The following is a 15,840-nucleotide window of genomic DNA, read 5'->3' as shown; positions in this document are numbered from 1 at the left end:
GGGGTTGTCTAGGGAGGGTGTGAGGTGGTCTAGGGAGGGGTGGGGTTGTCTAGGGAGGGTGTGAGGTGGTCTAGGGAGGGGTGGGTGGACTAGGGAGGGGGTGGGTGGACTAGTGAGGGGGTGGGTGGACTAGTGAGGGGGTGGGTGGACTATTGAGGGGGTGGGTGGACTAGTGAGGGTGTGGGTGGACTAGTGAGGGGGTGGGTGGACTAGTGAGGGGGTGGGTGGACTAGTGAGGGGCTGGGTGGACTAGTGAGGGGTGTGGTGGACTAGGGAGGGTGTGGGGTGGTCTAGGGAGGGTGTGAGGTAGTCTAGGGAGGGTGTGACGTGGTCTAGGGAGAGTGTGAGGTGGTCTAGGGAGGGTGTGAGGTGGTCTAGGGAGGGTGTGAGGTGGTCTATGTAGGGTTTGAGATGGTCTAGGGAGGGTGTGAGGTGGTCTAGGGAGGGTGTGTGGTGGTCTAGGGAGGGTGTGTGGTGGTCTAGGGAGGGTGTGGGGTGGTCTAGGGAGGGTGTGTGGTGGTCTAGGGAGGGTGTGAGGTGGTCTAGGGAGGGTGTGAGGTTGTCTAGGGAGGGTGTGAGGTGGTCTAGGGTGGGTGTGAGGTGGTCTAGGGGGGTGTGAGGTGGTCTAGGGTGGGTGTGAGGTGGTCTAAGGCGGGTGTGAGGTGGTCTAGGGGGGTGTGAGGTGGTCTAGGGGGGTGTGAGGTGGTCTAGGGTGGGTGTGAGGTGGTCTAGGGAGGGTGTGAGGTGGTCTAGGGAGGGTGTGAGGTGGTCTATGTAGGGTTTGAGATGGTCTAGGGAGGGTGTGAGGTGGTCTAGGGAGGGTGTGAGGTTGTCTAGGGAGGGTGTGAGGTGGTCTAGGGTGGGTGTGAGGTGGTCTAGGGGGGTGTGAGGTGGTCTAGGGTGGGTGTGAGGTGGTCTAGGGGGGTGTGAGGTGGTCTAGGGAGGGTGTGAGGTGGTCTATGTAGGGTTTGAGATGGTCTAGGGAGGGTGTGAGGTGGTCTAGGGAGGGTGTGAGGTTGTCTAGGGAGGGTGTGAGGTGGTCTAGGGATGGTGTGGGGTGGTCTAGGGTGGGTGTGAGGTGGTCTAGGGAGGGTGTGAGGTCTATAGAGAGTGTGAGGTGGTCTAGGGGTGGAGCTAGACTGGCGCAGCAGGGACTCGGTGTCGCACGACGATCATTAGCGCTAACAAGCGACCTCTTGACTACAGTGACGTCAGTCGGGCGGGAATAATTTTTCCCCCTTGATATTTGGAAAGGGGTGGGGCGTGGAGGCGAGGGGGCGGGATTTAGCCATAAGGGCAACGTGACATTTAAACACAACCGCGCGGCTAATTAAAATGATGAAATGACGTACATTTAACAGCGTTTACATACACATAGCCAGAGGTTTAACAACTGCGTGAAGCAGGGACACATAGCAAACACCACTGTTTCTTATTTTCACTGATACAACATGCCAAGCGGTCATAGCTTATATAAGGACATCTGTCTAAGTCGCTCTAGATTATCTAGCGAGTTCAACTAAGATATCAGAGAGTATCCAAGGATCTGAATGTAAGGGACGTTTGTTAAAAACAAATTAACAGAAGGTCTCTAGCTAACAGACAGAAACTTACAAAATGGACCTCTAACCATCTGATAAACCGTCCCTGAAAGACCTACCAAAGGGACCTCTAACCATCTGACACACCGTCCTAGAGATCTATCAAAGGGATCTCTAACTAACCAAGAGACCTACCAAACGGACCCCTATCTAAGACCGACCAAAGGAACCTATAATTGACCGAGAGAACCACCCACAGACCTATCAAAGGGATCTCTAACAAATTGAGACCTAACACATTGATCCCTCGATAACAGCTTGACAAATGGACCCCTAGCGAACAGACCTACCAAATGGACCCCTCGTTAACAGACCTACCAAAGGGACCTCTAACTAACAGAGAGACCTACCAAACTGAACCCCTCGCCAACTAACTCAACAAATAATGGATCCCTAGCTAACCCAGATACCCACGAAAGAGACCCTCCACAGTGTTGTAGCCGAGTTACTCTGAGAGCAGAACTAATCTACAATTTCAAATTTTGAGACACAAATATTACGCAAAAAAAAAAAAAAAAAAAAAAAAAACAGATCGCATTCGACCGATTTAAGCAGGTCCCGGGTGAATGAAAACAAATTACTTTATTTCAACGAATTCAATCCTTTCTGAATTCACTGCAAAAATATCAAATTTCGATTCTAATTAACAGGCCAAAAAAAAAAATTTTCGTTTTGCAAATTTAAAAAAAAATTGAAGTGAAATCTGATCTGATTTCTTCATTTTTGATATTTAAAAGAAAATCTGATGATCGTGAGCAGTTGGGGGGGGGGGGGGGGGGAGTGGGGAGGGAGGGGGTGGGGAGGGAGGGGGTGGTAGATTCTGGACTGTGGGACTTGTCTTACCCGACCACATTTGCTTCCATAGCTTTTGTCCATTCAAGGATAAACTACAAGGCAGATTTATTTCGTATATGGATTGCTGTCACAAGCTATTGAGCATCATCCGGGGGTTCGAACTAGGGACGTTTCGGTTTAGCAAACCACGAGCCGACCCGACCACGCCGACCCCAAACCCACCTTATGAAAAATCAGTCATGAGCTTTCTTTTGCCGACCCCGAATTACGCACACACCGACTTACGATCGACTCAGCGAAATCCCTCTGAAAATTTTTTAAACTATAACGAACTGTTATGCTAATAAAAGTCATTTGTTCAACAGATTATTTTCTGATTGTGGTGTCAGCTTGAGAACATTTTGAGCTGCGAATAGCTGTTGGGCAATAAGAAAACTGTCTACGTATAGCCGTTGGGCAATAAGATAACCGTGTTACGAATAGCGGTTGGGGGGTACCACCAGAGCAAAGGGCTCCAAGTAGGAGTATCGTCTATGGCTAATACAACATAGTCCGTGTAATTATATCCCTAGTGATCCTGCGTTTAGTTTTATGCTGTTCTGTGCTTCATTTTTCTTTGGGTGATTAATGTGAGGTCGTGGTGATCATCTTTTTTAAAAACAAAGCACAAAGTGCATGCGTGTTCAAACGTTTTTTTTTAAAAAAAGAAACAAGTTGGGAATGTATTTTGTAGACACACAAAAATACATTACATTATAATTTTTTTTAAATAAAATAAATAGGCTTAAATTAAAAAATAGAAAATGAAAAAATAATCTTATTAGATGTAAATACGGCCATTCCGTGCGTGTTAAAATGGTTAAAACCAACTTGAGAATATATTTCGTGGCCTCAAAAAAAAAATAATAATATTAAAAATAATTTCATTTACTGTAAATTCGGCCAGTAAAAATGAATACAATTTAGCTACAATAAAAAATAAATTAAAAAATACAAATAAATAAAAACAACTCCATCCCCGAAATAAAAAATCCAAGATGTAAGAATTACCCCTGAACCTCCTCCGCATCAACTTAATCCGCATCTCAATCTAAATCCCTACGCATTAAAAAAAAAGTGCAAGCTCTTCTAAATTTTATTTTTTATTTTCAACGTAGACCAAGAAGCGTCATCGAAAACTTTAATTCGTCCCAGCTTCCACCCACACCTCATGTAGGAAATTTTTTTAGATCAGTTCACCACTCGGAACATATGACATTAATGTTTCCGAGGGGTCGGAAATTGAATGACGGGATGGGGGTAGGAAACGGCAAACAGACTTTTCACTGTGTACAAAACTTGTCGGTCACCAGTCTATCAATTCTTTTCAATAGCGTAGACAAAATTAGCCGGAATATTCAAGTTTAACATATATATATGTAACTAGGGGAAGTTACCAAGAGACATAACGTGTTACAGTCTGACGTCACAGCGCAGGTGTTGGCTGATGCCAAGGCGTAGTATCTCGGGAAGCGATACGAAAGACGGTCTGTCAACTTTGATGTGACAGGATGCAGGTGGCTTATTAAAATCGGACTGTACGACAGAAGCGGCGTAATTAACAGTCTGATGTAACGATTAGAATCGATTACAATTACGATTATGATAGGACCGAATATGAGTACGATTATGAAGGGGATATAAGGAAGGCGACGGCTGAGCTCGAGGTCTCTCAGAAAGTCAGTCTCTCTCAGTCAGTCGGTCGATCAGTCAGTCTGTGTGGCAGTATCAAGTTGGTTATATTGTGTTAAGAAGGACGTTAGACATGTGTATTCAGTTAGATGAAGCCTAGTGAGGACTGTTGGGGGTCCGTTGATTCAGACTATTATTGTGAAACATCTCTCTTGATTCATTATATTATTGTGAAGCATTCTTTGATTCATGTAATAAAAGGATCAATAATGAACCTGCATCTTCGAGTATCTATGCTGTGGTCAATGTTGTGTGGAATGAGTGGTTAGACTCGGGAAGGTCACATTTGGCGTTGTCGGCAGGGTAGCCAGAGACTCGTTACATTTGGCGTTGTCGGCAGGATAGACTCGGGGACTCGTTACATTTGGCGCTGCGACCAGGATGAATTCAACGAGACTTGCCGCTTTAGGCACCCATAGTCAACCTAGTTCATAACTGTGTTTAGTGTGTGTGTGAATTCGGACATTCAGGAACAGTGAAAATTGAGGAACGAGGAAAATTTTTTCATACACACACGGTAAGAAAGAACTCTTTTTTTTTACTAAAGGAATAAAATGTCTACTCTGGACGAGAAGCAGACCCATATTGTGGTCCTGCCCAGAGAGTCCCACATTAACAAATTTTACGGGGACGGTGATCCAACTTTAACCAACAGGTTCAGTGAGGAGGTCAAAGCGGCCTGGGCCTCGAGAAACATGTCACCAGAGGAAAGATTAAGACTGCTGATGGGCAGTATAGGAGAAACGGTTAGGGCAGAGGTCAAATGCCACGATAAAACCGTCCAATCAGATCCAGATAAGGTGCTGGATCTAATTATGGAGACCTTTGGGGAGAGACGGTCGGGATCGCAACTGCTATCGGGGTTCGTAGGCGTAAAGCAGAGAATGGCGGAGAGTGTGATGGAGTATTCACACCGAATAAACAGGGCCTTTGATTCGGTAAAGGGCAAAACACCTGACATTGATGTACGCCTACTGAGGGACCAGTTCATCGAGGGGCTAGCAACCCCGATCTTAAGGAGAGAGTTGAAAGAGGAGGTCCACAAAGACCCGCAGTTGACCTTCCTTCAGGTCAGGAACTCAGCGATCCGCAGGTCCGAGGATGAGGACCAATCGAACTGTTCGGTGGACAAAGTCTCTGTGCCGGAACAGAAACAATCCCCCCCCCCACGGGGACCGGCACGGTGGAAACCATGATGGCTCAACTGTTGGCCCACCTGGATAAGGTTAACCAAAGATTGGAGAGGTTAGAAAGCAGGTCAACAGCTGAGAATCAGGAAAAGAACGGGACAAAACAGAGACAGGTTGGACGGCCGCGACCCGCCGGTCCATCGCTTCGGTGGACGGCTGACGGTCGACCAATTTGCTTGTCCTGTTCACAACCCGGACATATGGCACGGTACTGCCAGGGAAACGGTCGTCCTCTGTAAGGCAGGGCCAGGCTACAGAGGGGCGAGGTTATGGCCCAAGAAGCAAAATGATGGGAGTCTGTCCCGAAATGGTGATTACGATTGGGGACATCGCGGTGAAGGCAATTGTGGATACAGGCTCCCAGGTGACGACAATCACGGAAATTTTTTACACCAAATGGATGAAAGGAAAAGACCATAGGTTGAGGTCTGACACATGCATGCGCCTGACGGCAGCTAATGGACTAACCATTCCTTACTGTGGTTATTTTCTGGCGGATGTCGTGGTGGCGGGACATAGGTTGAAGCAGGTTGGGGTGTTCGTTACGAAACACAACCTAGAGACAAATGTGTCAAATATACCTTGCCTGTTGGGCATGAATATTCTTGGCCAGTTGCCAGAATTTCTTACAAATATTGTCGGATCGACCACACCAGGTCGGGGATCCAAGTTGGCCAGGTTTGCCAAGACCAGAGGAAGGATATCAGTCCCGGCAAACACGGTCAAGGCAATCACATTACAAATTGGTGATAGAAGCGTGAATGGTGATGTGATGATAGAACCATGTGGCGCCGCACTGAGGGCAGGCGTCGTGTTACTGCGGACATACACATCAGCGGAAAATGGACTAGTTCAAGGATTAGTGGCAAATGTTTTGGATGAGGAAATTTTTATACCGCCTAATACTCTGGTAGGAGTACCACAGAACGTCGAGGTACAAAGGTCGGCACAGTGCATCGAACTGAGCAATACCAGCAGTAATGAAGTAACAATTAGGTCGGTCAATGTGACGGCCGAGGTGAAGAAAGAGGATGGCCGATCATATACATTCCCGGAAACTGAGGACCCAAAACTAAATGAATTGTTGAATAAGTACAGGGATATATTTGCCTCGTACGAGGGTGATTTGGGTTACACGGAAGTAATAAAACACCAGATACCCTTACTACAAGACAAGCCGGTGGCGCAACCTTATCGAAGATTACCACCAAGTCACTACTCTGCGGTGAAGGCACACCTGAACGATCTACTAAAAAAGGGAATTATTACAACCAGCACTAGCCCGTATGCGGCACCGATAGTAGTGGTAAAAAAGAAGTCAGGGGAGATAAGACTGTGTTGTGATTACCGGAAATTGAACAATATCACAAGAAGGGATGCATTCCCCTTGCCTCGTATTGATGAATGTCTTGATGCGTTGGGGGGAGCAAGATTTTTTTCTACCTTGGATTTGGCTAGTGGCTACCACCAAGTGGCCATGCACCCCAACGATCAACATAAAACTGCATTTATTTCTCCACTGGGACTGTACGAGTGGACCCGTATGCCGTTTGGTCTAACTAATGCACCTGCTACATTCCAGCGAGTAGTGCAGAGTGCTATGAGTGACTTTCTATTTCAAATAATGTTGGTGTACTTGGATGATATACTAGTTTATTCAAAAACTTGGGAGGACCATCTAGAAAGATTAGAACAAGTGTTTCTCCGTCTTAGGGAGATAGGAGTAAAGCTGAACCCAGACAAATGCTGCTTCGGTCTGAAATCGGTACATTTTTTGGGTTACGTGATTTCGTCGGATGGCATCGCCACTGACCCAGATAAAATTGCAGCTGTTAAAGAATGGAAACAGCCAACAACTACAGTAGAGGTCAGATCATTCTTGGGCTTTGCTTCCTATTATAGAAAATTTGTGCCTGGTTTTGCAAAAATTGCCGCACCATTGCATGACTTGGTAAACAAAATGACAAAGAAACACAGTAAGGAGAAAAAGAAAGGTAAAACACAACTGATAGGTGAATTATGGACTGATGAATGCCTGAACTCGTTTAAGCTATTGAAAAAGGCTTTGACAGAGGCGCCGATATTAGGATACGCAGACTTTGACAAACCATTTCGGCTAGAAATTGACGCCAGCTCTAGAGGTCTGGGAGCTGTGCTATCACAACAACAAAAGCAAGGTTTCAGGGTTATTGCTTATGCCAGTCGAGCTCTGAAGGAATCAGAGAAGAACATGACAAATTACAGCGCCATGAAACTAGAACTTTTGACATTAAAATGGGCTGTGACGGAAAAATTCAGGGACTATCTATTAGGTGCTAAATGTGTGGTATACACTGACAATAACCCCTTGAGTCACCTAAAGACAGCAAAGTTGGGATCCATCGAACAGCGATGGGCAGCAGAATTGGCACTCTTTGACCTAGAGATAAAATATCGCCCGGGGCGGTCCAACGGCAATGCGGACGCCTTATCAAGGAATCCTTACGAGAGACCGGGCGATGAGGAAGAAACGCTGACAGGAATATGTGAGGTCAGAGCGTCAACAGATATCCCTCACGGGGTGCAAGTGAGGCAGAACGGACAGACCGGGGTGGAGCACATTTCCACAGAGCCCGGACATAGGGACATTGGTGATTTTAGTTGCCTTAATCACAAAGAGATAAGAAATGCCCAGAGAACGGATAGTGGCTTACAGCCGCTGTTGAAACACGTCCAGGAACAAAAATTCCCAGGAAGAAGGGAAAGAGAACAATTTGGTCGAGAAACAAAGAAAATACTGAGTCAGTGGGACCGTCTCAGTATACAGGATGGTGTTCTCATGCGGAGAATTCATGACCAAATTGATGGGACAATACACCAGGTGGTGGTGCCTGGACAATTACGAGAAGAAGTGCTAAGGTTGGCACATGACAGGGCAGGACACCAGGGTCAGGACAGGACGCACAAAATATTACGACGAAGGTGTTACTGGCCCAATATGGAAATGGAGGTCAAACGCCATTGTGAGGCTTGTGTGAGGTGTCAGCATGCGAAAATGCCAGTTGTCAAAATGAGACAGCCATCGGGACACCTATTAGCGACAAAACCACTAGAGATTGTGGCTATGGACTTTACGTCGTTGGAGCAATCATCGGATGGGACGGAACATGTGTTGGTAATGACTGATGTTTTCACCAAATGGACTGTGGCGGTGCCCACACGAGATCAGACTGCCAAAACAGTGGCAAAGGTCTTAATAGAACATTGGTTCATCAAATATGGCATACCAAGACAATTACACTCTGACCAAGGAAGGGCCTTCGAGTCAGAAGTAATTAACCAACTGTGCAGCCACTACGGGATCAACAAATCTAGAACAACCACATTTAATCCGAAAGGAAACGGACAGTGCGAGCGGTTCAACCGCAGCATGCATGATTTGCTGCGTACCCTAGAACCTGAACAGAAAAAACGTTGGCCTGATTTTCTCCCAGAGTTGGTATATCTATACAACTGCACACCCCATGCCACAACCGGCTTTTCGCCATACATGTTGCTGTTCGGACGGGAGGCTCGACTCCCCCTTGACTTGTTCCTAGGAAAAAAGGAGAGTATGACTGGCTCATACACTGCACTGGAATATGTGAATGAACATATGAGACGAATTAGAGAAATGTACAGGGTAGTACAGGAAAGACTAGAACATGAAGCACGGCGAAGGGAACCGCCGGTACAGACAAAGGACCCGCCACTCAAACTGAACGACAGGGTATTACTGCGTAGCCACCCGTTAGGCAGAAACAAAATCCACGATCTCTGGGGACAGGAGATATGGCAAGTCGTGGAGATGCCTAAAGTAGCAGGTGGCCCCTTTAAGATAAGACCCATCGATCACACCAAACCGGATCGGTGGGCGAATATTGCTCAATTAAAGAAATATTGTCATAGTCAAGAAGAGCAGTTACACACAAGGAAACCCAAGACAATTAGGGAACCGGAAACTATAACGGAAATTCACATACCCATCCCGGAACCATGTCACCATCAACAGCGCAACAGCGATACACAAGGGGAGGATACCGGCAACAAGGAGGATCCCGGTCCCTCCAAAAGCAGAGAGACAGTAGACCATCAGTTAAGTGGTCCGCGGAGAAGTTTGAGAAACAGAAAGAATACGAAATTTTTTGTCAGCAACCATCAATTCTTTCATGGTCGCGCTGGTATGAGAACAGACTGTTCAAAAAGTCATAAAAGTGAACTGGTGAAGGCACCAGACGAAAAAAGGTGGATGTGAATTCTAGAACTGTTTTGTGTCTGAGGAAGATAATGTAGACACATTTGATATGTGAAATAGGGATAACGGTCAATCTTATACGAATGTGACGACATTGACAGTGAGTGGAACAATAAATTTTTTTTTACGGTTGCGCGATGGACTTTGAAGGACTGCACCTGCCAGGCGTTGTTTGTGGTTGATAACACACAAAAAAAGGCAGGGGTGGATGTAACTAGGGGAAGTTACCAGACATAAGAACGCGGTACAGCGCTGTCAACTTTGACACGACTGATGTAATAACACAGGTGGTGGCTGATAACGATCAGAAAGCCAGGGCGTAGTATCTCGGGAAGCGATACGAAAGACGGTCTGTCAACTTTGATGTGACAGGATGCAGATGGCTTATTAAATCGGACTGTACAACAGAAGCGGCGTAATGCAACGATTACGATTACGAGTATGATAGGACCGAATATGATTACGGATATGAAGGGGATAAATAGGAAGGCGACGGCTGGCAGTCTCTCTCTCTCGCTCGCTTTCGATCAGTGAGTCGGTGTAGCAGTATCAAGTTGGTTATTGAACGGGTTAGCCGTATTGTGTTAAGAAGGACGTTAGACATGTGTATTCAGTTAGATGAAGCCTAGTGAGGACTGTTGGGGGTCCGTTGATTCAGACTATTATTGTGAAACATCTCTCTTGATTCATTATATTATTGTGAAGCATTCTTTGATTCATGTAATAAAAGGATCAATAATGAACCTGCATCTTCGAGTATCTATGCTGTGGTCAATGTTGTGTGGAATGAGTGGTTAGACTCGGGAAGGTCACATTTGGCGTTGTCGGCAGGGTAGCCAGAGACTCGTTACATTTGGCGTTGTCGGCAGGATAGACTGGGGGACTCGTTACATATATATATATATATATATATATATATATATATATATATATATATATATATATATATATATATATATATATATATATATATATATATATATATATATATATATAAATGTGTATAGCAGGATTCTCATATACCTCGTCCAGCCCCATATGACATGGCTAGACCAGTGGCCACTGGTTTATTCAGGCCAGCGGAAACAGCTTACCCCACCTCGACCACTGCTTGTCAAAAAAAAAAAAAAAAACAACAAAAGAATAATTCTAACAATTTCCTCTCCATCTGTCCACCTTCTCACTCCCCTCCCCTCTTTCTCCCACCACTCCCCTACCCCTATCTCTAAGCCTATTGCTCTTTCTTCACTTCTCACACTCTACCTTCTCTTTCTCTCTCCCGACTTTTATTTCCCCTTTCTCCCTCACCCCTTCCATCTCTCCCCCCCCACCCACCAACTCAGCCAAAACCCAGACGTCCTCCGTTAACCGCATCAGACGCACTGGTCAACACCTTGTTCTGTAGCTCATCAATTCAGTCCTACGTGTTAACCGTACCCAACAGTACTCAACAGTTTCCTTAGCCCCCACCCCCCAACTCACCAATTTCCTCACCCAGACGACTTCAGGGTTCAAAAGCCAGCATCCAACTTCTTAAAGTGTAAAAAAAAGTCCCCGACTAAAAGAATTTAGAAAAGAAACCTTATATTTTTCCCCCTTTGATGTCAAAGTAATACCAGACTAAAACTCTTAAGACGTAACAACGATCCTATATATAGAAATTCACGTGAGGCATCGCTTATCAAAACGAGGCTGGGGGTTTGGGTTTTTATTTTCAAATTTTGGGACGTACCCCGCTACGGCCCGTGAAGGGTTAAATATGTATTTAGTAGAAACTTGAATTAGGCAAATGTTGACTATGTCTGGTTTCGATCCAACGACCTTTGCGTGTTATGGTTTTTCTCTCCTTATGAGTAAATATTTCCCGTCAGTATTCGAACACGGGTCTACAACGTGAGAAGCGGGTCGCTATTCGAATCAACCAGACAGAGGTAAACACAGCGACAGTGTGAGAACCACTTGTATAAATTAGATTTAGCAGAACTGAAAGAAATATTCCGGGTTGCAGATGAAACGTCAAGGGAGGTAATAGAAGTAGGGGGTTCTTTTTTTTTTAAAGGGGAGATAATCAACGCAATCACTGATAAACCTGGGGGTATATCAACACAACTCCACACGGACATTCTTCAAGGCTTGATTGTCTGCATGTGTCGATAACGGTGGTGAGTTAACCACGTGACACCCCGCCACCCCTCCCAATCTTGAAAAAGCAAACAGGTTTAATTAAAAAAAAACGCCAAGGCAGAAAAGGGAGATAATCCGTCCAAGATGCGCAACTCCTGGTTAAACTGAAATTCTAGAAATTAAAAATAAAATAAAAATAACAACACAAACTTTAAAAAAATTTGAATGTGAAAAATGTTGCTATGTGGTATCTCTTAGTATCAATGATATGCTGTTTCAGTCTTGTCCGTTGTTTCGATTTCCTTATCTGTAACCAGAGTTTTTTCCAGGTATCTCCCAAAATTTTTTTACCGCCCCCCCCCCCCCGAACGAAATGAAATTTATATAATTTAAATAGAAAATATATACTTTTAACAGTGTCCGCCCCCCGCAGAAAGTCTACCGCCCCCCCCCCCCCCCCGGAGAAAAAAGTCTGGAAGAAACACTGTAACTGTTATACCAGCGCGTAGATGTTTGCCAGGTACGCTTTAAAGCTGGGTTGGCTCAAGGTTTTCACAATTGTTATTTCAATTTAAACTTAATTTATTAAACTTAATTTATTAAAAAAAAAGATTAATTGAAGGTCAAATTAATTGAATACCAAATTATTTGCAGCCCAAATTAATTTTAGGCCGAAATAATTTCATAAGCCAAAAATATCTCAGACTAAATAATTTAAATACCAACTTCATTTTAGAAAAAAATTATTTCGTAGGCCAAATTTGTAGCCAGACCAAATTATTTCTTAGGCCAATTTTTTAGCCAGACCAAATTATTTCATGGGCCAAATCTTTAACCAGACCAAATTATTTCATAGGCCAAATTTTTAGCCAGACCAAATTATATCATAGGCCAAATCTTTAACCAGACCAAATTATTTTCTGGGCGAAGAATATGATGTAAATTTTATCAAATTGGCAAGCACCTTCATCAATGGCCGCTTGTGTGACTGAACGTTCCAGAATCTCCTGATGAAATTCTTGTCACTTTTATGTAAGATGCGATCAATTCATGTCGAAATTTAAACGTAAAGAAAATCCCATAAAAAGGATGAAAAAAAACCCAACCCCACCATCCAATCAAATCACAGCAGACGTGCTTTTAAAATAGTCTGATCCAATCAAGCTCCGGATTTTAAAAATCGAGATGCGCATGCGCAAATCTCAATTCCATAACTTTATCACATGCGCGTACAAGCACAAAGAGTGAAAATATCTATTTAAAAAAAAACACAAAAAACAAATTCTAATAAAACACCTTCGTTTAATTTCCATACTGCTTACGCCAGAGTGCAATGAACTGGAAAAGTGGAATCCAACACTAAAAAAACGAGAGATCCAGTAATAAAGGGAAATAACTGGATCGTGTTTTCTTTGTTTTTGTAGCAGTTTCAAGAGGACTTAGTTGGGGTTTATATTAAAAATAAAGGAATTTATTTATTCTAGAAATAATATTAAAGCGTTTTTATGGTAGGTTAAATAATCTTTCAGTAAATTAATACATTTGCAATGGAGAAAATATCAGTTACAAAAAAGTCCAATTGTAGTAACAAGTGGGAGAATGTATTTTGCGTGCTACGCTAGAGTTAATCAATAATAAGCATAGCAAGTAACCATCATTATAGAAAGCAAAACGCCTACATGTATTTATGTACATATATATATATATATATATATATATATATATATATATATATATATATATATTATACATATATATATACATATATATATCTATGTATGTATGTATGTGTATATATATATATATATATGTATATATATAAATATATATAAATATGTGTGTTTTATGTTTATATATATATATATATATATATATATATATATATATATATATATATTATACATATATATATACATATATATATCTATGTATGTATGTATGTGTATATATATATATATATGTATATATATAAATATATATAAATATGTGTGTTTTATGTTTATATATATATATATATATATATATATATATATATATATATATATATATATATATATATATATATATATATATATATATATATATATATATATATATATATACGGAGTACTGTTCAATGAAGAATTCCCTCAAAGACAGCCAAACTAGACACAAAGTCTAGACAGGCCCAGATGTAGACAAGCTGGAGAAACTGTACAGACAGAATTAGACACAGCCACACCGGCAACCAGCGACTTAACTTGCTATTTTAAAAAAAAAAATCCTGGCAAAGATATTCGTGTGCCCGAATAAATGCGATCCAAAAAAAAAAAAGTTAAATACGCTTGTATTTAAGAAAAGTAAAAAAAAAAATCAAATTTTTAAAAAGGAGATAAAATGTTGGAGAATTAATTCAACGAATGTGGCGGATCGTTAAAAAAAATCTAATCTGGTTTTCTTTAAATCAAATTTTAGATGTTCATCTCAGTTTACTTGTTCCAATCTGACCCATATTTTAAAATATATACACACGCATGCGTATAATATACATGCACTTCATATAACCGTGCGTGTACACATATGTACATGTACAAACAAGTATCTCTCTATATCTATATCTCATTTTACCTCAAAATTTGTGAGTTAGAATCCAACTTGATCTGTTTAACCATAACACTTATCGCTACACAAAACTTTATACGATGTAGTTTTCACGAATTTTTACGAGTACATCACGCTTGAGATAACTTTTACCACAATTTTCTATAGCTATAGCCACCACTACTGTATAGTCAAAACTATTGTATTGCTATTGTAGCACTCATTGCCGCTTCTAAATTAAGAATATATCACTACCGTGTTTCCGGCTGTATTAGTTAAATCTCACTATACACTGAGGTGGTCGAGTGGTAGACAGCTCGACTGCTAGCTAGACGGTCTCGAGTTCGGATCTCGGTTGGGACTCGTGACTTTTGAGCTAGTAAAGGCGGCATCCATTCACACGCCGATAACAAGAAACATATGAACTCTACTTCATCTGCCCTATGGATATTTATGCCCAAATGGGTAACTTTAATTTACACTACATCTCCGCCACTTGCATACCATTATACAGATAATAATCACTACCCTGCCTCATAGCCAATACATGTATTCAATACTCTGACCGTTAACCCTGTACATATAGTTATCATTACCATGCTTTATAGCAGCGTCTTCCAGAATTTTTTTTTCTCCGGGGGCGGGGGGGGGGGGGGACACTGGTAAATATAATAAATACGTAAATTCCAATCGCATTGCGTTCAGGGGGGGGGGGTGCTTCCCCGAAGAGATGCCTGGAAGAAACTCTGCTCTACACAGGTAACTACCACTCCCCTGCTATACTTCCCATATCAAGTAACCATCAGGTAACCACCAGGTAACCATCAGGTAATCGTCACCTACCTTCTTATCGTAGAGCCGTGTATCAATCTTGTTCAGGTCGATGGCGTCGTGCATGGATGCTCTCCTCCGGCCAGGGTTGTAGCCAGATGGAGGGGTCGACGGTTGACCGTCTGATGACCCCCCGCTGGCCCCTGCCTTGTCGGATGGAAAGGTGAAGGCCAAATCTCTGGGGTGAGGGATCGTGGCAGGGGTCGCTGCTTCAGAACTCAAATCTGTGGGAGAGACAGGATAAATTAGCTAGATGCTACGGTGATCAGATAGAGGCTAGAATAGATCAGATAGATGCTACGATAGATCAGATAGGCTAGAATAGATCAGTTAGATGCTATGATAGATCAGATAGCGGCTAGAATTGATCAGTTGTTAGATGCTACGATAGATCAGATAGAGGCTAGAATGGATCAGTTAGATACTACAATGTATCAGATGCTAGAATTGAGCAGTTATATGCACTTTTCGTTTTTAGAAAAAAAATGAGCTACGCCCCTTTTAAAATTATCTTAACCATTTCTATCCAAATATTTAATTTTATTATCAGCAAAAGGAATTAAGTGATGTAAAATGAACGATCTATTTACCATACTTTTGCAACAAGGCTTTAGTGAAACTGAAATTGATTTGCAAGAGGTGTTAAGTACGTTTGGACCAATGATATCTAATCATATTTTCAGAGGCATCAATCATTAATTTCCCCGATGACACG

General features: G+C 42.6%; 1 protein-coding gene across 1 annotated transcript in view; it reads right to left on the bottom strand.

Annotated features, from left to right (window-relative positions):
- The window catches only part of LOC131942036 (synaptotagmin-1-like), a gene marked incomplete at its 5' end in the record, with an annotated part of 75,737 nt that extends 60,388 nt beyond the window's left edge, over window positions 1-15,349 (bottom strand). The window contains one exon of the mRNA XM_059301696.1: window positions 15,138-15,349. Within this exon, the coding sequence (XP_059157679.1) occupies window positions 15,138-15,349 (212 nt within the window). The remainder of the gene's footprint in view (window positions 1-15,137) is intronic.
- Window positions 15,350-15,840: the final 491 nt, after the last annotated feature.

The sequence above is a fragment of the Physella acuta genome, unplaced genomic scaffold, assembly GCF_028476545.2.
Source record: "Physella acuta isolate Inbredline_101_S28 unplaced genomic scaffold, ASM2847654v3 ptg000384l, whole genome shotgun sequence".
Taxonomy (NCBI): domain Eukaryota; kingdom Metazoa; phylum Mollusca; class Gastropoda; family Physidae; genus Physella; species Physella acuta.
This window is presented reverse-complemented; position numbering and strand designations above follow the sequence as displayed.